Genomic DNA, 27238 nt, shown 5'->3' on the forward strand with positions numbered 1-27238 from the left:
GACCATATATTTTTCTTTTACATCTTGATTTTTTACGTAATAAACTTTCTGTTAATTCTAAAGCTATAATTTGGCAGTTTGTAGTACAGCCTTAAGCTTCATTCAGAACCTCGCAATTAGTGGATTAAATTAGTGGTCTCAATTACACTTTATACTTTTTAGTTTACGATCATTCACAATGTTTAAAAAACACAATTAAAATTAATAGAATATCCTAGCAACAGCTTACGCTAGTCAGTTGTATCCATAGAGAAAGCCTAATATTTAGCTTATAAAACAATCAACTTTTGATTTCTAAACACAATTTCTCTTGAAGGAAGATAATCAAAGACGAAAATGACATTTCTCCCAAATTTTGAAGTATAATTAGTGGAAAAGTTAAAAGTTTGATAACTTTTTCTACTAATTGAAAATGCCTACCACTAATTTTGACGTTCTGTAAAATTAAAGGAACAAACTTCTACGCTAATTGAAACCACTAATTGTTACCAATAATTGCGAGATTCTGAACGAAGCTTTACGCACTCTCACTATTCTGAATGAACTAACAGAAGCTTTTTGACATGATATGTGTAAACTCGGAATATGCTTTGTCAGTTGAATTCAAGTAACTTGATCAATTCACTAGACCCGTGTAAACGCGCCTTCATTCAAATAAAATTCTTAATTGTTATTACTTATATTTTAGATCTTGTGATATATACTTTTCAGGATCCGTCGCGAAGTACAGATATACACAAAGTCTATATCATAAATTCTTAAATATTTTATACTAGAATTACAATAAATTAAATCAGCTGCATTATTTAAACAATTTGAAAATTTCGTGTGTTATATGACACAAAATATCACAGCTAGTTACACAAAAAAATCATAAAAATATAGAAGTTTTAAACAAATTATCGCAAAAATTACAACTTACAGCTAAATAATAGTAAATTTGATTTAAATTAAATTGAATTCGCATTTTTCACGCTTTTGGACTAACTAAAATTAGCTGCTCATTTTTGTATAACTTAAACTTTTTGTAAAATTAATATAGAGGCAAACCTACAGCTAAATAATTCAATTGACGATTTAAATTAAACTAAATTTGCAATTTGTTTACAATTGGACTTGATATGAAAATAAATAATTCATAATTTTCGTCTAAGTAAAATAAATATCTTATTCCTAAAAAAACTATTTTAACTAGTTAGAATCTTCATCACTACCAGACTCTCTTCTTGACGAAGATGGCGTATCCTTTTCTTCATTACTACCAGTGTATTTTCTTGATGCAGATGGCCTACGCATTTCTTCATCACTACCAGAGTCTTTTCTTGAGGAAGATTGCTTATATTTTTCTTCGTCGCTATCAGTATCTTCTCTTTTTGTAGATGGCTTACGTATTTCTTCATCACTACTATAATATTTTCTTGACGAATATGGCTTATATCTTTCCTCATCACTACCAGTATATTTTCTTGATGAAGATGGTCTATATTTTTCTTCGTCACTTCCAGAATCTTTTCTTGAAGAAGACTGTTTATACTTTGAGTCGCTTGGACTGCGAGATCTGAATCTCTTTCTTGAATAACTTTCAGGCGATTTATTATCTAAACGGCGGAAATTACTAAACGCCTTAGTTTTATTCCTTTTTTGTCTCTTCATACTTTTAGCGATGACTCGTTTTTGATGATCTAGTTGGGGAAACAGGTCTAAAAAAGAAATATAACTTTAACTTCGCTAAAAGTACGCATGTCCTTTAACTACTACTAAAATACTTCATTTTAAGACATGCATTTGCGGATTATTACCCCGTAGTTACAACAAAACAATCAATAAGAAAAATTAATAAATCGATCATTATGATATGGCACGATTAGGGTTTCCATAAAGGGCTTTTGGAAATTCCGGACAAGTGAACCCCGAAATCCGGACAAAACCCGGACGTCGCAAAAATGAAACTATAAATGTATTTATGAACCTTTACGACGCAAATAATAGCCCCGGAATCAACAAAATTTAAACCAAAAAAAATATTCACTTTCCAGGAGTGCACCAAAAGCGAAAAATTTGAGCGCCAAAGTATAGAAATGGGTACTTTCAAACATACGTCGGTTTAGCATCATAGGTACTAAAATATTCAACAAAGTAACTGAGAAATTAATTCAACTCTATAAAGCTTCATTCACAACCTCGAAATCAGTGGAATAAATTAGTAGTTTCAATTAGTCGTAGAAGTTTGTTCACCTAGTTTTAATGTAAGAACGTCATAATTAGTGGTAGTAACTTTCAATTAGTGGAAAAAGTTAACAAATTTTTGACTTTTCCAGTAATTATACTTCAAAATTTGCGAGGAATGTCATTTTGGCCTTTAATTATCACCCGTCATGAAAAATTTTGGTTAGAAATCAAAAGTTTATTGTTTTACGAGCTTAATATTATCTTAATATTATGCTTTCTCTATGGATACAACAGACTGCCGCAAGCTGTTGCTAGGATATTTTATTAATTTTAATTGTGTTTTTCAGATATTGTGAATGATGGTAAACTATAAAGTATAAAGTGTAATTGAAACCACTAATTTATTCTACTAATTGGGAGGTTCTGAATGAAGCTTAACTGTCAACTGTTTTACTGAATTAAATTGTTTTTGAGGTCAGGTTTCTCTAACGCTTTTAGCTTATATTGATATAAAATGGGTAATAGACAACCAATAAGTATTTTTATTGGATATTAAAGTAATGTGTGTTATGTGAGAAGAAAGTAATCTGTACATTATGTGAGAAATATAGTTGTATAAAATAAATATATAAAATATGGCTTATCTGTAATAAACATTTAATTACCTTGTGAAATTTCCAATGCTTTTTTTGCCGCATTCATTTCAGCTTGCTGTATACTATGTCCCATAGCACTGGCCAGTCTTTTACCTCTAAAATATACAGCTACAGTATACACTCTAGTATTTGTAGGTCCTTTGCATTCAATAACCCTGAAATTTACAAATATGCTGTAGATCACCACACATATTATAATTTTAGCTGTATTATACTTATAAACTGGAATATCTGGTTCGCCACCTTCCATTGTTCTTAAAGTTAAACAACACTGCTGTAGTTTCGATTTAGGATCATTCCAGTCTTGATTCATAATGAAGTCTTGTAATCTGGGAAATAGAGTTACTTGACAAAACACCTCGCAATATTCCATTCCCTATAATAACAAATTTATTCATTCCGTTCGGTAAATAATAGCTGAACATCATCACTAATTGTTAGAAATACAATTAAACTTGCCTGATCTACATACAAAGCTCCTATAAATGCTTCTAACAAATCAGCCCTATCTTTAGTTTTTAGTTCTGGTTTTGGATTGTTGTATAATGCATATTGTGCCATTCCTAAATCGTCACAAACCACAGCTTGAGTTCTATTGTTAACTAACGAACTTCTCAATAACTTAAAAAAAATAGCGGTAAAAAATGATAATTGTTTTAATTGTTGTATTCTTACAGATAAATGTCCCTCATGATGTTCAGGAAAATACTTATATAAATATTCTGAAGCAATCAACTGTAAAACTGTGTCCCCTAAAAATTCCAGCCTTTGATTAGAACCCATAGTTAGATTTGTGTAGCCGACACTCCTATCAGTAAAAGCTCTAGCGAGTAATCGAATGTGGTTAAATTCTATATTTATGCTTTTTTCAAAACCAGTTAGTTTCTTCAAAATATCAAATTTTTCTATCCAGTGTCGATCGCCCAGTGGTTCTTGCTCTTGTAAAGGGTGAGGCGGTAAATTTACCCAAACCTAAATATACAGGGTGGAAAATTAAAAAAAAATCGTGAGATGTGTTTTTACATAAGAGGGGGGTGTTTTTGATTTGGCGTTTCGCTCTACAATGTTATTAGATTATATAAGGTGAACAATTTTCAGTATACTGAAATCATTATACAACAAACTAAAAAATAGTAAAATACTGCAAGTACAATAACTCTTGTAGATGAGAAATACAAATTATCATTCTGCTTAAAAATCGATTTGATTGAAATTTAACTTTTTGGTGTAAAACGTTTTTGAAAAGTCGATAACATTGTGATATTGGTTCACCCTATACAAGGTTTGTTACACATAAATTCAATAAAAGTTTTTTATGATATAGTTTAGATGCAAAACAGAGTGTTTTTTGGTTAACATTATTTCGATATGTACTTTCTTTTTAAAATATTTTCCATTTTCTGTCACTTTTGGCTGAAAGTATGTCAAACGAGAATACATGACAGTGACTGTTATTGTCTGCAATTTTAATTCACAGATAAATTGTATTTTATGTCATTTTTGGATGTCGTCTATCGAAATCTTCGATGACTCGATCGCCATAGAGACTTAAGCAAAAAGTGGCTAAATTATTTGTTTATATTAAATAGAAACACTATATTTTAAGATGTTTAGATTCTATAAAAAATTCTAAATACGTTTAGTGTATAATGTTGTTTACTTATAAGTTTAGCCGTTTTTAAGCATTTTCTGTCAAAAATTACATTGGCAGAACAAAAGTGAATAATAGATTTTAGGCAGCAATGTATTTTTTTATAAATATATGTTGCCTGTCTTAAGTTTTACTCCACAAATTTTTTTATAGTAATTAAATATAATACATGGTACCCGTAAAAGATACATTCGAAAATATTGAAAATATTTGGAAAACGATTGGTCTTAAGTAGAGACATCATTATAGGCTTGGTGCATTCTCCGCCGGTGCTGCCACCATCGGAGAATACTGTAAACAGTGGACTAAACAAATATACGGGTTTAAATTGCGAAAGCACGAAAAATTTGTTATAGAATTATTCTAAAAGTGTATGGAAGTATTATTTGTGAAAATAATTCTAAAAACAAAATAAGTAATAATAGCAATTTTGATATCCCCAGAAGGTCTAACTTGTATTACAATTTATTATTCAAGCTAATAACTTTTTTTTAGATGAGTTCAACTACGGTAGCGAGGATAGTTTTACGCACCGGTTTTGCCAGTGGGGCAATAAATGGGGCTATTTAGGCTATAACGAAATTTTTTAAAGGTACATAATTATAATTCATTCATCAAGATGTTCATAAAAAATTTAAGTACTAGTGGATTAGAATGAGTGAGGGGGGGGGGTTAAACTGCGACCTTAAAGATCTATTGTACCCTTAAAAATCTATTGTGCCCACTAGTTGACTAAAAAAAGTATACCATTAATATTGCAAATCATAGTTTATCCTCTCATAGTATACACTATTTAGTTTTTTGATTATGTAACAGGTATTTTGTTTACTCACTTGTTTTGTCGAACTGCTCGAATCCATTTTTAGTTTTGATCAAATCAGTGTGAGAAGATATAAAATTTTGTTTAGGGAGAGTTGAATATCCAGGAGAGTTGAGTTATTGAATGTTATTGCACCCAACAACCACGTAATTACGCTCTCCTTTATGTGTCAGCATTTTTTCGGCAAATTTTTTAACATTTGGAATTATCACTACAGTACGTCTGTCCGTTCTGTGGCTACGGGGTATCCATGAGAGGGGAAACGATATTCTCTCGATGTTTTTCGTAAAAAATTAGACGACGCGTCCCATCAATAAAAAATCGACAAATTTGCAAGTAGCCAATAAAATGAGTGGGCGGAGCGATTTGCGGTGACGTACTCGTCAAGTCGACGTATAAAATATATTGCTGTTTATTTAAATGTTTTTTGTCCGCATTCCTTTCATAGACACAGGTCGAACTGTATACAACGCGACGCCTAGTTTAGGTTCTTTTTCACTTAATTTTTACTACCCGAAACAGCGTTATCTCTATCGTCACATAAATCTCGTACCTGAGTGTTTTATAGTTTCAATAACTGCACTAGTTAAAACTAAAATACTTAAATATTATGACAAAGCTACAAGTTTAATATTGTTTCAATACGATCGACATGAACGGTAACGGGACTGCGTGAAATACTTTAACCGAGCACTTCTAATTTCTGCCGTATCCGAGCGCTGCGGTCGGAATTTTTAAAATCAACTGAAATGCACCAAGCCTATATAATAATGCCTCTATCTTCAATGCTTAATAAAATTAAAAAAAAACACAAATACGTGTTTTTTATTCTATTATTTGAAATACAGGGTGGCGCACCTCATTCGCCTCGGTTGATTATACGAAAACGGAAAGATGTAGAAAGGAAATATTCTATGGGTTTAAGTGGGGAGACAATGTGCACAATTTAAAATTATTTTGAAATATACAGGGTGTTTCAGAACTAAGAGCCATACCAAAGTTATATTTTTTCTTATGTTACACCCGAAATTTTATTTAATTTTTGGATTCCTGTGCCCCAAAAAAAACCTTTTTTATGAGGGTTAAATATGTTTAAAATCTTTGGTTTTTGAGATATTTAAAGATATTTAAATTTGCATGCTACAATAGAATAGATACCCTGTCCATTGCTATTCCGAATTAATTCTTAATTATTCATGAGTTTTAAGGTAGAGAAATAAATTTTACTGAAAAATGGTATTGCTTCCTTAAATTTATACAGGGCTATCAAAAGTTGCTGATCTGTTTTAAGGATATATTTTATATAAAACTCCGTTATTTCAAATGCATTTTTTTTTGTATTTTATATGTATTTTTTTAAATAAATCTAAGCAGATTCAAATGCTCTTTCAAACTATATTAGGGTTTCCTATACCTATCTAGCTCAGATTTTGCATAAAAAGCGATTTTTAAATAAAATTGCAATCAAGATGGCTGGTATCGCTATGTCAATTTTATAGTGACAATTAGTAACTATTTCCAAAGTCGACATTAGTTTAAAGACATTATCATTTATAATTTATAACAGTTTACTTAAATTTACCTACAATAATTTAATAAGTATTCATTATTTTATCAAGAAAAATACAGCAGTATCTGCTGGTGGGCGAATAGATATGTTACTAGTGATTTTATTTTGTGAAGAAAATTGCTTCTTGGCCTCAAGGGCTTATGCTTAAAGATATCCAAATACGAATCCTGCGTGTGGTTACTAAAAAAACTATTAGGCAGAAACCTGTCGTTGGAAGTGAAGAAAATGAATTTGCCATAATTGGCTCTTTTATAGAAAATCCATATATCTGCAAGTCAGCGTAAAATAAATTAAAGAACTACTTCTTCGTTTTTCTTGATAGAATAATAAATACATATTTAATAAATATTATTTATTAAACTATTGTAGGTAAATTAAATAAAAGTAAACTGGTATAAATTTAAATAAGTCCATAAACTAATTTCGATTTTGAAAATAGCTACTAACTGTCACTAGAAACTTGCCATGACGACACTAGCCCTCTTGGTTGCCATTTTATTGAAAAATTAATCTTTATTCAAAATCTGAGTTAGTTAGGTATAGGAAACCCTAATATAGTTTCAAAGAGCATTTGAATCTGCTTCGAATTATTTTAAAAAATACACAGGGTATCCTATTTGAAATAACGAAGTTTTTATGTAAAATATATTCTTAAAATAGATCAGCAATTTTTGATACCCCTGTATAAATTTAAGGAAATAATAACATTTTTCTGTAAAGTTTATTTCTCTACCTTTAAACTCAGCATAAGAATTAATTCTGAAAGTAATGTACAGGGTATTAATAATCTATTTTATTGCAGCATGCAAATTTAAATATCTTTAAATATCTCAAAAACCAAAGATTTTAAAGATATTTAACCCTTAAAATAAATGCCTTTTTTTGGACCTAAGAATCCAAAAATGAAATAAAATACAGGGTGTTCCATAAGAAAAAATATAACTTTGGTATGGATCTTAGTTCTGAAACACCCTGATATTTCAAAATAATTTTAAATTGTGCACATTGCCTTCCCGCATATACCCACTAAATATTTTGTTTCTACATCTTTCCGTTTTCGTATAATCAACCGAGGCGAATGAGGTGCGCCACCCTGTATATTAGACGACATTTGTAGTCTTTTTTTCATTTAATTTTGTCATATTTTTATGGGCATATTTTGTGTAATAATTAATCGATTACTATAAAAATTAAAGTATAGTAAAACATTTTCGAAAAAAAACAAGCAGATATTTCAACAAATGTTTCTATTCATACCTGAAGTAGTTCCGGGTCGTTTTTATATAACGTGTTTGAAAAAACTCGGTCTGCCACATCAATACCTCCATCAAGGAACAGCGCTCCCATTAATGCTTCAAAACAATTTGCCATCGCATGTTCTAACTCCAAATCATGACATAGATCGGAGCCATGAGCATACAACATAAATTGATCCAATTTCAGCACTTTTGCTAATAAAGCTAGATGTTGATTCTGCACAATTGCTGCTCTACAATGTTAGAGATACATTTCATATTAACATCACTCTAATAAAAATATATGATATGGATAATAAGTTGCAAGTTTCGAATTTATTTAAATTAAACATACTTTAAGCTTCATTCAGAACCTCGCAATTAGTAGAATAAATTAGTGGTTTCAATCCTCTAATTTGAGTGTAAACATTCAGAACGTTAAAATTAGTGGTAGGAATTTTCAATTAAGCTTCATTCAGAACCTCGAAATCAGTGGAATAAATTAATAGTTTCAATTAGTCGTAGAAGTTTGTTCACCTAATTTTAATGTAAGCGTTCAGAACGTCATAATTAGTGGTAGTAATTTTCAAATAGTGGAAAAAGTTAACAAACTTTTGACTTTTCCACTAATTATACTTCAAAATTTGCGAGGAATGTCATTTTGGCCTTTCATTATCACCCGCCAAGAAAAATTTTGGTGCAAAATGCAACAAGTTTAGATTGGAAAGCCCGTAAAAATTTTAGGTCGCGAAATTATTTTGGGTCGCGACCGTTATACGCGATCTGGCGCTGCTATAGCGGTTACTAAGAACAACGGCAAACAAAAACAGAAATAATTTTCTCTTGTCAAAGTCAGAATCTTCAAAAATCATAATAATCTTTCAAAATCCAAACCGCTCTCATTAAAGAAAGTCCAAAAAGTGTTCATAGCGTCCATTTTCAAAGTAATAATTGCTATCTTGTGAGTTTAATTCAAGTTTTATTTACTCCAACCGGTGATAATTGTGAAAAAGTGGCATTAAAAACTTAAAAAGCTGTGCTGTGAACTGCAAAAACCATCGTGGATCGTGGCATAACGTCGGTTTCCAATGTTTCATAGGTATTTCATAAATGCGTCCTTATATAAAATAAAGTTTCTTGTATGCAACACACTGTCTTTTATTTATAAAATTAAACGAAAATAATAATAAATTTGAATAAACAATATTTGGCGATATAATTCCTGAAAAAGCCGAACCGCTCCGAAATCTTCAAAAGTTTTGGGTCGCGACCGTTGCAAGCATAGCGCCAAATAGTGTTCACATTGTCCTTATGGGCACTTTCCAATCTAAACTTGTTTCATTTATCTATGATTTTAATTGTGTTTTTAGACATTGTGAATATGTTGTGAATGATCGTAAAATAAAAAGAATAAAGTGTAATTGAAACTACTAATTTATTCCACTAATTGGGAGGTTCTGAATAGGGAATGCAATCCCGCAAATGCTGGATCCCGCAAATGCGGGATCACTCTAAGATTCCGCGGGATTTACCGTGCGGGATCCGCGGGATTGACACTTTACTACTGGGTAACCGAATCGATCGCGATCAAGGTCAAACCGCTTCGTTCCGGGCCGATGCGTCGACGCTCGGAACCCGGGGGATTCCCCTTACGGCTTGACCATTAAAAATAAGTGAAACAAACAGGTTAGTTGTTAGATTTCTTTCTGGCATGTTTCTGGCGTATGTGTGTAAGTGAAGAAAAGCGTTTAACTAGTACTTGTGGACAATTTCGTCAAATAAACTGCCGGACATTTAATTATCTAATATCGGATAAGCAAATAAAAAATAAAGTTAATAAACTTTTGACTTTTCCACTAATTATACTTCAAAATTTGCGAGGAATGTCATTTTGGCCTTTGATCATCATCCGTCAAAAGAAAATGTGATTAGAAACCAAACGTTAATTCTTTTACAAGCTAAATATTAGGTTTTTTTCTATGGATACAACTGACGAAAAATAACTGTAAAAGTTATAAAAATGTGTCCTAGAAAACTATAAAAAATATTTCTATAACATAAATACCCTATATCCATTCGTTAAATAAAATGTTACACTTGCTATTGTAACGTTTAAATACGTTTAATAAATCGAAAAAAAAATTGTAAATGTTATAAAACTATATAAAAAATGATTTGTATAACACATATACCTACCACATTCATCAATTAAAATGTTGGACCGATTTTTGAAGTAATTTCGTGTGAATCCATTAGATTTCTAACTTCTAAAGGGCAGAGATTTATTTTGAAATTTATGTACAAGTGACAAAAAAATGCTGTTCGAAAAGGGAATCTTTTGATGTTAGACTATATCTTCAAATCGTTGTCAGAAAATATGCTGTTTTATATCTTTTAATTTTACACTTTGACAATAGATAATACTAATTTCATTCTCGACTTAAAACTATTTCCGAACAATAGTGTATTGTGTAAGGAGTAAAAATTATACTGTTTTTGACGAGATTGTACGTTTGACGAACTAGCGTAAACAGGGAGGCACAAAAATACATTTTTACTCCGAGTAGAATCTATACTAATATATAAAATCCTTAAGTGACTGACATACTGATTAATCACGATCCTGCTCAAACCACTCAACGTAAGAAGCTCAATTTTGGCATACAGGTTGATTCTAGGGTGTAGAGGTTCGATAAGAAGGGATTTTTCGAAATTCCAGTTCCAAGAGGGTGAAACCACCCCTCAAATATTACAATATTTTTTATTTAAAAAACAGTCAAGTTTCCGAAAAAACGCTTAAACACGTATATTTTATTTGGTTTTTTACATATTTTAAGATTTTTTAAAAATGTATACAGGGTGTTTCGAAAAATCTGGTCACTGATTAATCACGATCCTGCTTAAAGAGCTTGACGTAAAAAGCTGATTTTTGGAAAACAGATTGACTTTAGGGTGTAGAGGTTCGATAAGAAGAGATTTTTCGAAACTCGAATTCTAAGGGGGTAAAACTATCCCTCAAATATTAAAATATTTTTTATTTAAAAACCGATGAGTTTTTCGGAAAAACTCTTAAACACGTATATTTTATTTTGTTGTTTTACATATTTTAAGATTTTTTATAAAGTTATACAGGGTGTTTCATAAAATATGACCACTGAGTAATCACGATTCTGCTTAAACTGCTTGACGTTTAAAGCTGATTTTTGGCAAACCGATTGACTGTGGGGTGTAGAGGTTCGATAAGGAGGGGTTTCTCGAATCTCAAATTCCAAGAGGGTGAAAACGCCCCTCAAATATTATAATATTTGTTATTTAAAAAACGGTTAGTCTTTCGGGAAAAAGCTTGGCCAAGCATAATTTATTTGGTTTTTTTACATATTTTCAAATTTTTTAAAAAATCATACAGGGTGTTCCAAAAAGTTGGGTAATTTCTTAACCACGATTCTGCTTGACGTAAAAAGCTTATTTTGGGCAAACGGATTTTTCGAAAACCAAATTCCAACGAGATGAAACTACCCCTCAAATATTACCAAGTTATATAATAATATCGCCATATTGTTTTTCCTCATGCTGACATAAATGCGAGAAAATTTTATCCAGTTTGTATGTTAATGGAAATTCATGCTTTGCTTTATCATCACCAAATGATTAATTCGACGCGAACGAAGTCGCTGGTTGGTACACGCTAGTATACTATATTTTTACAAATTAAACATTACAAATAATTTTTTGATCAATTTCAAACGTTGCGAATAATATAATGTCAAGGTGTATTACTGGTTGCATAACTGCATACTGCTAAATAATCGCAACGTGCATTGAGGAACCTGGCGCATTCGCCAGAAAGTAAAAGAAAATTATAGAATTCTTTAGAAAATTCCAGAAACCATCGCCAGGGGGTATATAAGGCCCGCGCTTTGACAGTTGGACAAGTCTAAAGTCTGAAGATAGTCTGAAGTCTGAAGTTTGAAAATACCGCGAAATACCGTTAGGGTAATAGTAGTTGCATAAGTTGTGTTGTAAATAGTATAAGTTGTGTGTACAGAGTGAAACAAATAAATTCGGTAAGTATTTTATCGTGAGTTTAAATAGTGGACCCACGGAATCCGTAACAATTGGTGTCAGAAGTGGGATTCAAGAGAATTTTAAGAAGAAATTAAGTGGATTGGAAGATTTTTAGACCGAATTTAAGTATTTTTATTGTTGGTACAAGGGAGCAAGCGAAGAAAATGGAGGAAGTAAGCAAATTATTGGGCGATTTTATGGAGAGTATGAGAAGAGAGAAAGAAGAGGAACAAGACCGTCTACAGAAAATACTTATGGAAAATCAAGAAAAAAATGTTAGAAAGTTTAGAAGCGCGTCAAAAGAAAGAAAAACAAGAACAGGACCGGCTTGAGAAAATTCTCGAATATTTCAAAGTTCAACGAGAGCACGACAAACAAGAAGAACAGGACCGGCTTCAGAAAATTCTTGAAAATCAAGAAATTAGACAAGAACGGTTGGAGAAAATTGTTGAAGATTTAGAAGTGCGTCGCCAGAAAGAAAAATTAGAAGATCAAAACCGATTTAAGAAGAACTTTGAAGAACTGGAAAAAAGGCAAGACATCCACCTTCAAGAAGCCGTAGAAGATCTTGAGGAACGCCTTCAGCAGAAAATGGAAAAATTAGAGATGGACCTACAGAAGACCAAGGTACAAGTAAAGACACCTGGCGTTCATGGAACTGCGAACCTCAAGGCCCCGACCTACGATGGACAAACCACCTGGACGATGTACCACCGCCAGTTTGAAGCAGCGGCTGCTGCGAATGGATGGACTGACCAGGAGAATGCAGCGGCACTTGTCATCGCGCTGCGTGGCCCTGCCCTGGAACTCTTGCAAACTATTCCTGCAACCCAACAGCAGGCATACCAAACTTTGGTCGCTGCACTGGACAGAAGATATGGCGACCAACATCGACGTCAACTTTACCAGGCCCAGATCAAGACACGCATGCAGAGGTCCGGAGAGAGTCTGCAGGAATTGAAGCAGACTTACGTCGGCTGGTACACCTAGCGTATCCTGAAGCACCGGAAGGATTTAGGGAGGAACTCGCTGCTCAGTGCTTTATCAGCGGACTGAGGGACAACGAATTACAGAGGGCGCTGCAAATATCCCGATTTTCTACCAGCAGCGAAGCACTGGTCAGGGCGCTGGAAATCGAAGCTGCATTTAGCGCCATCCCTAGACCGAAGATAAGATCGGTAACGGTTGAGGAACAGCCCGGAAGTTCTCACATACGTTTGGAGGAGATGTTTAGTAAACTATGTGAGTTACTAGTGAACAAGAGTAGCAACAACACCCAGACAGAGAGCTATAGAAGATCCCAGGACATAAGGTGCTATAGATGTGGCAGGAATGGCCACATCAAACGGGATTGCCGCGTTCAAATGCGATCCCGTTCACCATCCAGAGAACGTAGGCACCAGGAAAACTAAAATCAGTCAATACTAAGGGGCGAGTATTGACTGGGGAGAACAGAGCCCCCAGGATTTTTTCCATTAGGAGTCTAGGAACAACCGCTGACAGCTTGGTGATCGACGGGAAAGTCAATGGAAAGGGAATTCGAATGACTGTGGATACTGGCGCTATGGTATCGTTGGTGCGGGCTAACTCAGTGCAAGGATTGAAGCTGATGTCTCTGGGAAGAAGAGTGTGTTTACGTACAGTTACGGGGGAAATGGCCGTTGCACGGGGAAAGGCTATCGTCGAACTGAAGTTAGGAAATTTGAAGTTTCAGCATAGCGTCTTAGTGGCAGATATTGAAGATGACTTCATCTTGGGCATGGATATGATTCGTCAACATGGATTTTCGTTCGATCACCAGAGAAATATCTTAAATATTGGATATGAAGAGTTCATGTTATCTCCAGACGAGGGACCAGGCAGAATGGATGTAAGATCAGCGGAAACTGTGGTGATACCTGGTAATACCGAGAAGATCGTATTCGGTAAAGTGGAGAAAATCGCTGGGTGCTGTGTTGGACTGGTAAAAAGTGGCGACAAGAAACAAGATAGGTACTTAGTAGGAAAGTCATTGGTGAACACCGACAAGAATATACCGATCAGAATTGCGAATGTTTTCCCGAATTGTGTCAAGATTCAAAAAGGTGACAAGATAGCCATCTGCGAACCTGTAAGAAGTGTCACCCGATGTGATGAAGTGTCGTCAGCTGTTACACAAATGGCATCCAAAGAAACACTAAAACATCTAGAACAGCCATGGGATCACCTAACACCTGAGGAGAAACAGAAGGCCAAGCAGTTCCTGCTAAAGCATGGCAGTATTTTTGAGAAGAACAACAGTGGAAGAACGGATTTGTGAAGCACCGGATTAATACTGGTCATGCTCAGCCGATTCGACAACGTCTAGAAGGGTGCCCCTTTCCAAACAACAAGAAATGGAGACAATGGTAGATAAGATGTTAGAAGATGGAGTAATCGAAGAATCATCAAGTCCATGGTCATCTCCTGTTGTTTTGGTGACGAAGAAAGATGGTAGTACACGATTCTGCGTGGATTATAGGAAGCTCAATGACGTCACTAAGAAAGATAGCTACCCACTGCCACGTATAGATGACACATTAACAACTCTGGCAGGTTCGTGCTGGTTCTCCACTCTCGACTTAAAGAGTGGATACTGGCAAGTGGGTCTAGACGAGGAAGACAAAGAAAAGACGGCTTTTTCTACAGGAAACGGACTATATCAATTCAAGGTCATGCCGTTTGGATTATGCAATGCTCCAGCCACTTTCGAACGTCTCATGGAGGTGGTGTTAAGAGGATTAACTTGGAAAACGTGCTTGGTTTACCTCGACGATGTATTGGTTATGGGAAGAACTTTTTGAGGAGCATTTGCGAAATTTAGAAGAAGTCTTCGGCCGCATAAGGAATGCGCACCTGTACTTGAACCCGAAGAAGTGTAGCTTATTCCAGCGACAAGTGGAATTCTTGGGTCATGTAGTTTCGGCAGACGGAATTTACACCGATCAGAAGAAAATCGCTGCAATCAAGGATTGGCCTAAACTCGCGACAAACATGAACTTAGAAGTTTTCTGGGTTTATGCACCTATTACAGAAGATTTGTCAAGGGATTTGCCAATATAGCTGCACCCTTACATAGACTTACAGGTGATGAAGTCGGCTACGAATGGAACACCGATTGTGATGTAGCCTTTGGAAGACTTAAGGCGGCTTTATGTTCAAGTCCTATTCTAGCCTACCCGCAACAACAAGGGAGGTATATCCTGGATACCGACGCCAGCAATATCGGCATAGGTGCAGTGCTATCACAAGTGCAAGATGGCGAAGAACGAGTGATAGAATATTACAGTCGAGTTCTATCCAAACCAGAAAGGAATTACTGCGTTACCCGGAAGGAGCTGCTAGCAATTGTGAAGGCAGTTGATCATTTTCATAAATATCTGTACGGCCAAGAATTTTTAATTAGGACAGATCATGCGGCTCTCAAGTGGCTTATGGAGATGAAACAACCTGAAGGTCAAATAGCACGATGGCTCGAGAAGCTCCAACAGTATCACTTTACCATCCAACATCGTGCTGGAAAAATGCATGGTAACGCAGACGGTTTATCCAGAAGACCCTGTCAAACCGATTGTAAGCACTGCTGTAAAACGGAACAACGTGAAGGCACTGTCATGATAAGGAGTTTAAACTTGGAACCGATGAACAGTGGACGACGACACAATTGAGGAAAGATCAAATGGAAGATCCAGACATCGGAGCAATACTACGGCTCAAGGAAGGTAACGGCGAGAGACCACCGTGGCAGGATATTGCGGACAGAGGGCTCGTTTTCAAAGCTCTCTGGGCTCAGTGGAATTCACTGGTTATTGAGAATGGATTGTTAAAGCGCACATGGGAAAGTGCGGATGGCAGCACAGTAACAACTCAGTTACTGGTACCAAGGAAGAAAGTTACCCAGGTATTGGAAGAAATTCACGGTGGTAAAACTGGAGCCCATCTTGGGGTAAACAAGACCTTGAGCAAGCTGAGAGATCGCTTTTACTGGGTGGATTATTGCGAAGATGTCAAGAAATGGTGTCGACAATGTAAAATTTGTGCAGCCAGCCAAGGACCAAGCACTCGATCTAGGGGAAAAATGAAACAATATAACGTTGGACTGCCATTCGAAAGAATCGCTGTTGACATTGCAGGCCCATTCCCTGAAACGCACAAGGGCAACAAGTACGTTTTAGTGGCGATGGATTATTTCAGTAAATGGCCAGAAGTTTTTGCCATTCCAAACCAAGAAGCATCGACTGTAGCTGAAGTATTAGTCAATAATGTCTTCAGTAGATTTGGAATTCCTTTAGAGCTTCACACTGACCAAGGAAGGAACTTCGAGTCAAGACTGTTCCAGAAGATGTGTGATCTGCTTGGTATTCACAAGACTAGGACAACAGCTTTACATCCGCAGTCTGATGGGATGGTCGAGAGATTCAATAAGACCATTGAAGAACATCTCTCGAAAATGGTGGATGAACATCAAAGAGATTGGGATCAGCATATACCACTATTCCTAATGGCATATAGAAGTGCAGTTCACAACACCACCGGACTTTCACCATCGAAGATTTTATTTGGTCGAGAATTACGGTTGCCTTGTGACTTGGTGTTCGGATCACCAGACGACAGCACCACGAACGTAGAGGACTACGCGGATGAACTGAAGGAAAGGTTATTGGGAATTCATAAGGCCGTGAGAAGTAAGATTACGCTAGCCAGTGACCGGATGAAAGCTCGTTACGACCTCAGAGCTAATTCTACGGGATTTCAACAGGACGATATGGTATGGTTATATAACCCACAGCGCAAGAAAGGAAGGTCCCCAAAGTTAACTCCAGCATGGGAAGGTCCTTATACAGTCTTCAAGAGGATAAATGATGTTGTGTACCGGATTCAACGCAGCTCTAGAAGTAAGATGAAAGTAGTTCATCTGGATCGATTGAAGAGATACCAGACAGGAAACCTTGATAGGGACGATCAAATTTGAGAAGGGGGCAATGTCAAGGTGTATTACTGGTTGCATAACTGCATACTGCTAAATAATCGCAACGTGCATTGAGGAACCTGGCGCATTCGCCAGAAAGTAAAAGAAAATTATAGAATTCTTTAGAAAATTCCAGAAACCATCGCCAGGGGGTATATAAGGCCCGCGCTTTGACAGTTGGACAAGTCTAAAGTCTGAAGATAGTCTGAAGTCTGAAGTTTGAAAATACCGCGAAATACCGTTAGGGTAATAGTAGTTGCATAAGTTGTGTTGTAAATAGTATAAGTTGTGTGTACAGAGTGAAACAAATAAATTCGTTAAGTATTTTATCGTGAGTTTAAATAGTGGACCCACGGAATCCGTAACAATAATATAAAAAGTAATGCCTTGTAAGTAATCGAGTAACAATTTGTACACTCGTTAAAATCGACGCTTAATATCAGTTTAATAATATATTTTTGTACTTTTGTGCTTAGGCGTAAAAGTGCTTTACTTTTATGCCTAGACGTTGAAATGACAAAAATTAATACTCTTGTGGAATTTCAAAAAAAAATCCTTTTCATCTGATGCGAGCGACTTTTTTTGCCGAACATATTAGTGACCGATGAGGGAAAATGACACGCGCCGTAGAATTGTTAATGTTGTCAGTATTGGGCAGAGTTATGAAGATTTAGCCATTTAGGATATGACTTTAATTGGAATTAAGTCCTAATTATTTGGAAATCCGATTTAAATAATGTTTTCTATTAAAATCAAAAAAATCTGATTTAAATAAAAAAAAATCTGATTTAAATAAAAAAAATCTGATTTTTTTAAAAAAATCATGATTTTTTCCAACCCTGCTCCTACCCCTTTCACTATACAATAAGGGTAATAGTTTCCACAAAACATTTAAACAATTTTTCACAACAAAAAAAATTAAATTTTTCTAACAATTATTATAAATCTTTTCAGTAATAACTAACTGTAATTATTGTATTTGTTCTTGTAAAATCAAATGTTTTTATGAGTTATAATAACTGTATTAAGTGAATAATGAAAATCTGGCATAATTTTATTGTATGGCATAACAGTATTATGCGTGTAACAGCGCACAAACGAAATAATGGTATATTAGAATACTGTCAAAGTGGTACGCGAATATTTCTATCATGTTCTACACAGGTACTACATTTCTAAAGACTAATTTTTCCATAAGATATTCTGAAGTTTTATTTTTAAAAAGTCGACACATAAATATGTATTATGTATTAAAATTGAAACAAATATGGTATTTTAAGTCATTTTCGTGGATATATTATATCTTAATATTGCGGCATATTCGTAAATTTAATTTAGGATAACTAGAAAAATATTAGCAATAGAAGATTGTATGAAGTTTTAAAAACTTTTTCAATATTTAGCTGGTAGGCTATTAAGATCGGCAAGAAAAAAGTTTTTTTAATTTCACTCAAAATGAGTTATTTGGGTCATAAATAACCTAAATACAAAATATTTTCTTGGTGTCTGTCTGTCTGTCTGTCCGTCTGTAACACGATAACTCAAAAACCGCTAAACCGATTTTAACCAAATTTGGCACAAAAATACTGTGGCACCCGAGAATCTGGCCATTAGTTTTTGGTGGGGGTGGGGGATTGGTAAGGGGGTATGGGAGGGGGTTAAAAATTTAAAATAATCGTAACTCCAAAATTACAGTAGCTAGCGAAGCGCGGTTTTCATTTTAAGATTAGGAATAATATTTGCAACAAAATTTGTAATAACATCAAAATCACTCAAAGTCGCAGTTTTTGAGATAAAAAAAATTGAAAAAATTCCTGAATACTTTGAAACTAAAAGAACTGCCTACCAACTTTTTATTAACATATTTAGTATGGGCGGCTATACGTGCCTCCCTGTGCCAATTTTTTTACTTTATTTCATACGCAGATACTATGAAAAATTCCTTCAAATAAAAAAGTTCCTCGCTTACCGAAAATCATGATACAATAAAGTTAATGTTTGAAGTTTAATCCATTTTCCAAAAAAAATACACTCACTATGGAACTTTAATTGCTTCAGCTATCACCGCCTATGTGTTCTCAATCGATTAAAAAAAAAGAGTATGTGAATAAGTTGATTAGTTTAGGAGTTATCGCGTAGAAAAAGAAAAAAAACATGGTTATAAATTATTGACTGATTTTTGACATTTTCCTGGATAAAAAATTTCTTACCCCCCCAAAAAGGTCGTAATTAGTGATTTCAACATGCACAAAGATAATAAGATAAGATAATAAAAAACTGATAATCCTGTATAGATATCATGTAGTTATACCTCCAAAAAAAATTTCACACATTTTCATATCGTTTTTACTCCACTAAACAGCAATCTTCATCTCCACATCACGGTTTTTTATTGTATGGTATTTACACCTTCAGTAATTTTATTTGTACCATACCATCGAAAAAAAAATGTGTAAAAGGTGACTTGGTCGAACTGCCAGTTCTTGTTATTTTAAGTTGTTATATTTAGGTGTATAGGTAAAATTATTTATAAACTATTATTTTTTAGAAATTTAATGTTTAATATACTGTATTGTCAAATAATATATTGTTACGGATTCCGTGGGTCCACTATTTAAACTCAAGATAAAATACTTAACGAATTTATTTGTTTCACTCTGTACACACAACTTATACTATTTACAACACAACTTATGCAACTACTATTACCCTAACGGTATTTCGCGGTATTTTCAAACTTTAGACTTCAAACTTTAAACTTCAAACTTAAACTTCAAACTTAAACTTCAAACTTAAACTTCAAACTTAAACTTCAAACTTAAACTTGTCCAACTGTCAAAGCGCGGGCCTTATATACCCCCTGGCGGTTGTTTCTAGATTTTTCTAAAGAATTCTATAATTTTCTTTACTTTCTGGCGAATGCGCCAGGTTCCTCAAGGCACATTGCGATTTTTTAGCAGTATGCAGTTATGCAACCAGTAATACACCTTGACATTGCCCCCTTTTCAAATTTGATCGTCCCGATCAAGGTTTCCTGTCTGGTATCTCTTCAATCGATCCAGATGAACTACTTTCATCTTACTTCCAGGGCTGCGTTGAATCCGGTACACAACATCATTTATCCTCTTGATGACAGTATAAGGACCTTCCCATGCTGGAGTTAACTTTGGTGACCTTCCTTTCTTGCGCTGTGGGTTATACAACCATACCCTATCGTCCTGTTGAAATCCCGTAGAATTAACTCTGAGGTCGTAACGAGCTTTCATCCGATCACTGGCTAGCGCAATCTTACATTTAACGGTCTTATGAATTTTCATTAACCTTTCCTTCAGTTCATCCGCGTAGTCCTCTACGTTTGTGGTGCCGTCGTCTGGTGATCCGAACACCAAGTCACAAGGCAACCGTAATTCTCGACCAAATAAAATCTTCGATGGTGAAAGTCCGGTGGTGTTGTGAATTGCACTTCTATATGCCATTAGGAATAGTGGTATATGCTGATCCCAATCTCTTTGATGTTCATCCACCATTTTCGAGAGATGTTCTTCAATGGTCTTATTGAATCTCTCGACATCCCATCAGACTGCGGATGTAAAGCTGTTGTCCTAGTCTTGTGAATACCAAGCAGATCACACATCTTCTGGAACAGTCTTGACTCGAAGTTCCTTCCTTGGTCAGTGTGAAGCTCTAAAGGAATTCCAAATCTACTGAAGACATTATTGACTAATACTTCAGCTACAGTCGATGCTTCTTGGTTTGGAATGGCAAAAACTTCTGGCCATTTACTGAAATAATCCATCGCCACTAAAACGTATTTGTTGCCCTTGTGCGTTTCAGGGAACGGGCCTGCAATGTCAACAGCGATTCTTTCGAATGGCAGTCCAACGTTATATTGTTTCATTTTTCCCCTAGATCGAGTGCTTGGTCCTTGGCTGGCTGCACAAATTTTACATTGTCGACACCATTTCTTGACATCTTCGCAATAATCCACCCAGTAACGTAGCACTTTCCACGTGCGCTTTAACAATCCATTCTCAATAACCAGTGAATTCCACTGAGCCCAGAGAGCTTCACGGTGGTCTCTCACCGTTACCTTCCTTGAGCCGTAGTATTGCTCCGATGTCTGGATCTGCCATTTGATCTTTCCTCAATTGTGTCGTCGTCCACTGTTCATCGGTTCCAAGTTTAAAACTCCTTATCATGACAGTGCCTTCACGTTGTTCCGTTTTACAGCAGTGCTTACAATCGGTTTGACAGTATATTTTACGTGAATGAGATACGCAATTTAATTGTCTATCAAATTGTATTATACCATTTCTACCTATCTCTTCAAGTTTTCGTAGAAAATACATTTTCTTATAATTTAGACCTCATTTGTCACTATTCCCATGGAATATTGACATTTTAGATTTTTTAAAAGCGACATATGTACAAAATGTACAGGTAGTAAAACTAATAATATTGTAAGCCCATTTGTTTACAAAAAGAAAACTATTTAAATCTTTGTAAAAGGGTGTATCAATTAAATATACCACCATTATTTCCGCTCAAAAATTAGATAATTACATAACAAGTGGTGAACAACCCTGTAGAAGCCACATGCACAAATAACATTGTTGCAGAATATTACTTACATGGATATGAAAAATATGAAACCTTATGAAAAAAAAAGGATGTTCAGTTTCCAAACCTAGCACCTGTTATTATTGTGTTTTTTTAGTAAGTCTTGTTGGGGCATCAGGGGGCATCCCATTGTATTTACCCCTTACTTCTGCATGCGGGGCTCTGTAGAAGTGGACCGACTATCCCTAGCGACTTCTGGGAACACTATGAGATCTAGTATTAAAACACCACCGGTGAAGCTGTGGGGAATCCCCCTAGTGACACTGGGAACATTACAAATGAAAGTGCCAAGGGACCAAATCCAAAGGAAACTACAGGAGGGGCGGCTGACACTTGCTTGGAATCATCCTCCACAAGTGGCACACAAGCTACCACCTTCTCCAGCAAGGGTCGGGAGCCTACCTCTAGACCCAATAAGCGACATAAGCTACCGTTTCGTCTACACAGCCTAGGTCGACCAGGCGGGCTAGACGATCCTCTGAGAGTAGGTCTTAGCGGAGCAGAAGCACGGAGATACCTCCGACTTCTCCACGAAGGACTTGCTCCAGAGGAAGCAAAAGTGAAAACACTCCTCCGAAAAGGGGAGAGTAAAGAAACCAAGAAACCTGACTCATCTCCATCAAAGGGCAAGCTCTCACCTCTTCTCCGGCAGAGGAGAAAAAAGCCAGGATGGAAAGCCGTCCAACACCGGGAGGCAAGCAGGGACGTATCACCAGCTTTGCCGCTATTGCTGGACAAGTGAAAATGGCGGTGCTGCCAAAGGATTTCCCAGAGGTTGCTCTGACCACCGACCAGCAAACGTCTCTAGAAGAGACTATACTTGACGAAGTAGTGGCGATCAGATCGCAATACAACGATCTACAAAATGTGGGTCAGCTGCGTTTTGCGGGGATACACTTTCGGGTGGGCATGATCCTCATAGATTGTGTCTCAAGATCTCAAGAATCGGCGAATTGGTTGGTGAAAATCGCACCTAAGCGTAAAAATTGGCAAGGGCCGGAAGCGTAAAAACTGGCAAGGCCCAGTGAAGGGAGAAAACATCCCTAAAGGGGCGGCCATAACGGTCTTTCTGCCGAGGAGCAAGGGCAAAGACGCCACCTAGCTGCTAAGCCTTATCCAAGGTCAGAACTTCAATGTAAGGACATCGAGTTGGCGAGTCATCAACTCGAGGAAGGAGGGTCATGGTCAGGTCCTCAAAATAGGAATTGACCTCAAATCCAAGGAGGCAATAGAGAAAGAGGGACATCTCCTCTATTATAGATATGGGATAACACCGGTATCAGGTCTAAGGGGAGACCAAGTTAAAGAGGTGAAGAAAAGGGAGACAGATCCTCCAGCCTCCACCTCACGGGTTCCTCAGCCGGAGGCAAGCTCCTCGACTGTAAAGAGCTGAACGGAGGGCCAAACTCCAACCGTGGAAGGGTGTGTACCCTCGGAGAAAGAACTGTTGTCAGAGGAAGATGGGAAATACCCTGTTCCTTCTACAACAGGGATATGATGGGTTATAGATTGTGTGATGACTCAAGGAAGGGGGGCACAATAGATCTTTAAGGTGGCAGTGATTAACTCCCCCTCTTACTCATTCTACATTCTAGTAAGTCTTGAGGAGTGAATTGTACTTTTTAGTTGTTATTAAACTAGTTAAATACGCTATCATGTTGAGTATAAAAATTAACCAATTTCATAAAGAATATAATTTTTTTTAAAAATTGGCGCCGGGAGGCACGTATAGCCGCCCATACTAAAATATGTTAATATCTCAAAAACTGCAACTTTGACTGATTTTGATGTTATTACAAATTTTGTTGCAAATATTATTCCTAATCTTAATTTGAAAACCGCGTTTCGCTAGCTACTGTAATTTTGGAGTTACGATTTTTTAAAATTTTTAACCCCCTCCCATACCCCCTTACCAACCCCCCACCCTCACCAAAAACTAATGGCCACATTTTCGGGTGCCACAATATTTTTGTGCCAAATTTGGTTAAAATCGGTTAAGCGGTTTTTGAGTTATCGTGTTACAGACGGACAGACAGACAGACAGACACCATGAAAATATTTTGTATTTAGGTCATTTATGACCCAAATAATTCATTTTGGGTGAAATTAAAAAAAAACGTTTTTTTTCCGATCCTATTGGTATGGTCGGCTAAAAATATATATCGTGTATATGGTTTGGTTAACTATTATAAAAATTTACTGGATAAAGTTATCAAATGAAGATTCTGATTTATGCCTTGCATATGTACTGACTTAAATACCATTCTTGTTATTAAATGATAAAAAGTTTGTCCACAATGCATCTATTACCTGTAAGTTGCTAGACCTCCCTCTTCTAGATGAGGAAAGGAAAAAAATAAATGAATTGATGACAAAAACTCCACAACAGCATCACCCAGAAATTCCAAACGTTCATTATGTCTAATATTAGATTCAGTCACTCGTTGTTTACCAAATCGCGACATAATGTTTATTAAAGTATTTATCCCTAAAAAACAAACAATATAGGTATGTATATTCATAAATTTGTATATGAATTTAAAAAAATACCCCTTTTTCTAGTATTCATGTAATGTATCCTTCTATCTCCATATTCTGGCTGTCTAATACCACAGTTGGTTAAACTATTTCTAGCATGGTCTGGATTAGTACCAAAATTTTCTCTATATGACGGATGAGTCAGCGCTAGTTGCAATAATCCACGATTCTTAAATTTATAGTCAACTGACTGTTCCAGTATATTTAAAGCATAATGAAATCTTAGATGACAAACTAAGACAGGTATCAGCATTGCATGCTGAACTATGTCACACATAATGCCTGTTCTATAAAAGCCTTCTGCAGACACTGCAACTGTAACATCTCTCTTCATTTTTCCTTGAGTTCTCATCTCTTGAAGTTTATTCTCTTTTGCTTCGAGTTTTCTTTTATCTTCAAAAGTTGGTTTTGACATGTTTGCAATTAAATGTCTAAACTTAACATACTCTCGCCATGCTTTTTGGTAATCTGGATTTCCAGCATAACTTAGTTGCGGCGGTCGAATTCCAAAATGAACAATTTCGGGAAATTTGTAATCACCTTCTTTTTGTAGTTCAATATTACGATCTAATTGATCCACTCTAACCGAGGATGGTTTTTTTCCAGGATATGTAACTACCATGCCCTTTAATTCATCAGCAAAATTCTGCCACTCATATTGAGACATGTTAACCATACTTCCTAATTCTGACTGGTCTATTAATGGTACTGAACTTTTCAATAAATACTGTAAAACTTCCTGCATACATAAAATTTCTTTACCATTATCTGGTATCTCTCTAACAAATCGTGGCATGAAATGATATTGGGAACAATATTTATTGTCTAAAGGTGTAGTTAAATCTAAATCGACTAATTCTAAAATTTCTTTAAAAAGAAAATCTGTAAAGAGATCAAGTTCACACACTGTAAAATTATCAGGAATTTTCTCTTCATAATATAGAATTGTATATTCGATATTAAACCTGATAACTTTGCATGGAGGTAATTTTACTAAAGGAGAGTGAGAAAATATTGAAAATCCCTCAAATATAAATTCATGTTCATCATACTGGATAATAGTAGGAGCCTTTATTAAAAAGTTTGTCGGAGGTGAAATAATAATTCTATAGTGATACAACTTCTCTGAATTATTACTATTAATATCACATTTCATTATTGGAGTCTCTCCAGGGTAAATACCATGTCTGATGCCAGACTTTTTTGATTTATGGGAACATCTGCATAATGGGCCATCATTCATTTCTCCAGAGTCATTATACCACATTTCTTGATGTAAACGATCTGGATGTCGCTGCTTTATTTGTAGTTCTTCAATGGAATAATCTTCTTCATCTGTCAGATCAATCTCTGAACTATCAGAATCCGAACTACTTACTTCTGTTTTATGTTTACAAAGTCTGGCACGATTTTTTCTGGGTGGCGGGGTATATTTTGGCTTTAAAGAATTAACTTTCAAAGCCCTGTTAACTAAAGTGTCTTTAAATGTATCACAGAGGTTAATAAGTTTAGATGTAGCTCTAATGTTTTTGTAATCATTTATATCCCTTTCATAATATAATTCTGAAGGTGTAGATCGGATCCAAATATTTTTTTCTGTATTTAAAATATCTTCAGTTTTTTTATTATACATTTCCAATTTTTCACTAATCTGTTGCTCAGTATTACAATAATTTCTTTTCCACTGATCCAATATTTCATCTCTTTCCGTAAGTATTTTTTTATCTTGAGGCCTTGATGTATTGTATCTATCACTATAATGTTTTGTAGATCTATCCTCTTTATATACTGTTCTGTATCTTCTATAATTATTCCTTTCTCTACTGTCATCTCTATATTTACTACTACTCCTATGTCTACTTCTACTCCTATATCTACTTCTACTTCTACTCCTACTCCTTATTCTGCTTTCTCTATCCCTAGTGCTTTCTCGATCTTTTGTTCTACTTTCTCTATATCTTCTATCCTGATCTCTAGTTTTAGTCTCTTGAGCTCTAGTCTGACTATCTTGAACTCTAATTCTAACAGCTGGATCTTGACTTTTATATATATTTTCTTGACTTGTAATATTATTGAGATTTGCATTGGTAGGACGGTTTTCATTAAAAATTGTTATATCTTCAATTCTAGCATTTGGTCTTTCAGAATATGAATTGTTGACACTTCTGGTAGTAATGGATCTCGAGTAAGACTAGAAATAAAAACGAAAATAAAAAAAATACTTGATAAAATATCACAAATGCAATATTTACCAAGGAATTACAATTTTCATAACTATATGTTTCTCTTTTAACTCTGTATTCTTCTACATCTTTATTAGAATTAACATGGCATATCGAAGGGTTATTGATGCAAGGACTTGAAAAAAATAATTTATCAATAGACATAGAAACTGTGCAAACGCCAAAAAAACTTACAAGTAGGAAGTAGTTGGAGGTGGTATATTAGGCGGTGGAATGCTATAAGGATTTACACCAACTGGGGAATAAGGTGGTGGAATAGATGTATAATTAGGAATAGCCCCAGTTCCCCAATTTTGATTCCAATGATTTGTATAAAAATATTCAGTCTGCATGCCTTGTACAGGCATTTGATTAAATTGATTTGGTTGCGATTCTTGTACAGGGACTTGTGAATATTGTTGATTATAATTCCAATGATTATCCATGTTTATCTTATTAATTTATTAAATTAATTAATTTTAATATTAGCTCTGTTATCTATTTCTCAATAATTTTTCTGAAGAAAATCTGAACCATAAAATATCTGAACCACTAAAGTAAGGTTATTTTGGGCCACAGATCTATGGATCTGATGACCACAGGACATGGTCGTCATATAATAGGTATTATATATGATGATCAGAATTTTAAGAAACTAAGGAGAGTAGACGGGTAGACCCAACCAGACCCAACTTGGGCAAAGGG

At 35.3% G+C, this 27238-nt stretch overlaps 1 protein-coding gene across 1 annotated transcript; it reads right to left on the reverse strand.

Annotated features, from left to right (window-relative positions):
- Positions 1-376: 376 nt before the first annotated feature.
- LOC115876974 (ribonuclease 3) lies at positions 377-27089 on the reverse strand. The gene is made up of 10 exons (XM_030893027.1): positions 26729-27089; positions 26564-26669; positions 24324-26502; positions 24084-24261; positions 8124-8355; positions 3501-3797; positions 3285-3446; positions 3041-3201; positions 2835-2980; positions 377-1700 (listed from the first exon to the last, which is right to left on the reverse strand). Exons 1-10 carry the CDS (start codon positions 26977-26979, stop codon positions 1192-1194), a joined length of 4221 nt encoding a protein of 1406 aa, XP_030748887.1. The 5' UTR covers positions 26980-27089; the 3' UTR covers positions 377-1191.
- Between the last annotated feature and the right edge of the window lie 149 nt (positions 27090-27238).

This window comes from Sitophilus oryzae, unplaced genomic scaffold (genome assembly GCF_002938485.1).
Source record: "Sitophilus oryzae breed Bouriz unplaced genomic scaffold, Soryzae_2.0 scaffold_1441_pilon_pilon, whole genome shotgun sequence".
Taxonomy (NCBI): Eukaryota; Metazoa; Arthropoda; class Insecta; order Coleoptera; family Curculionidae; genus Sitophilus; species Sitophilus oryzae.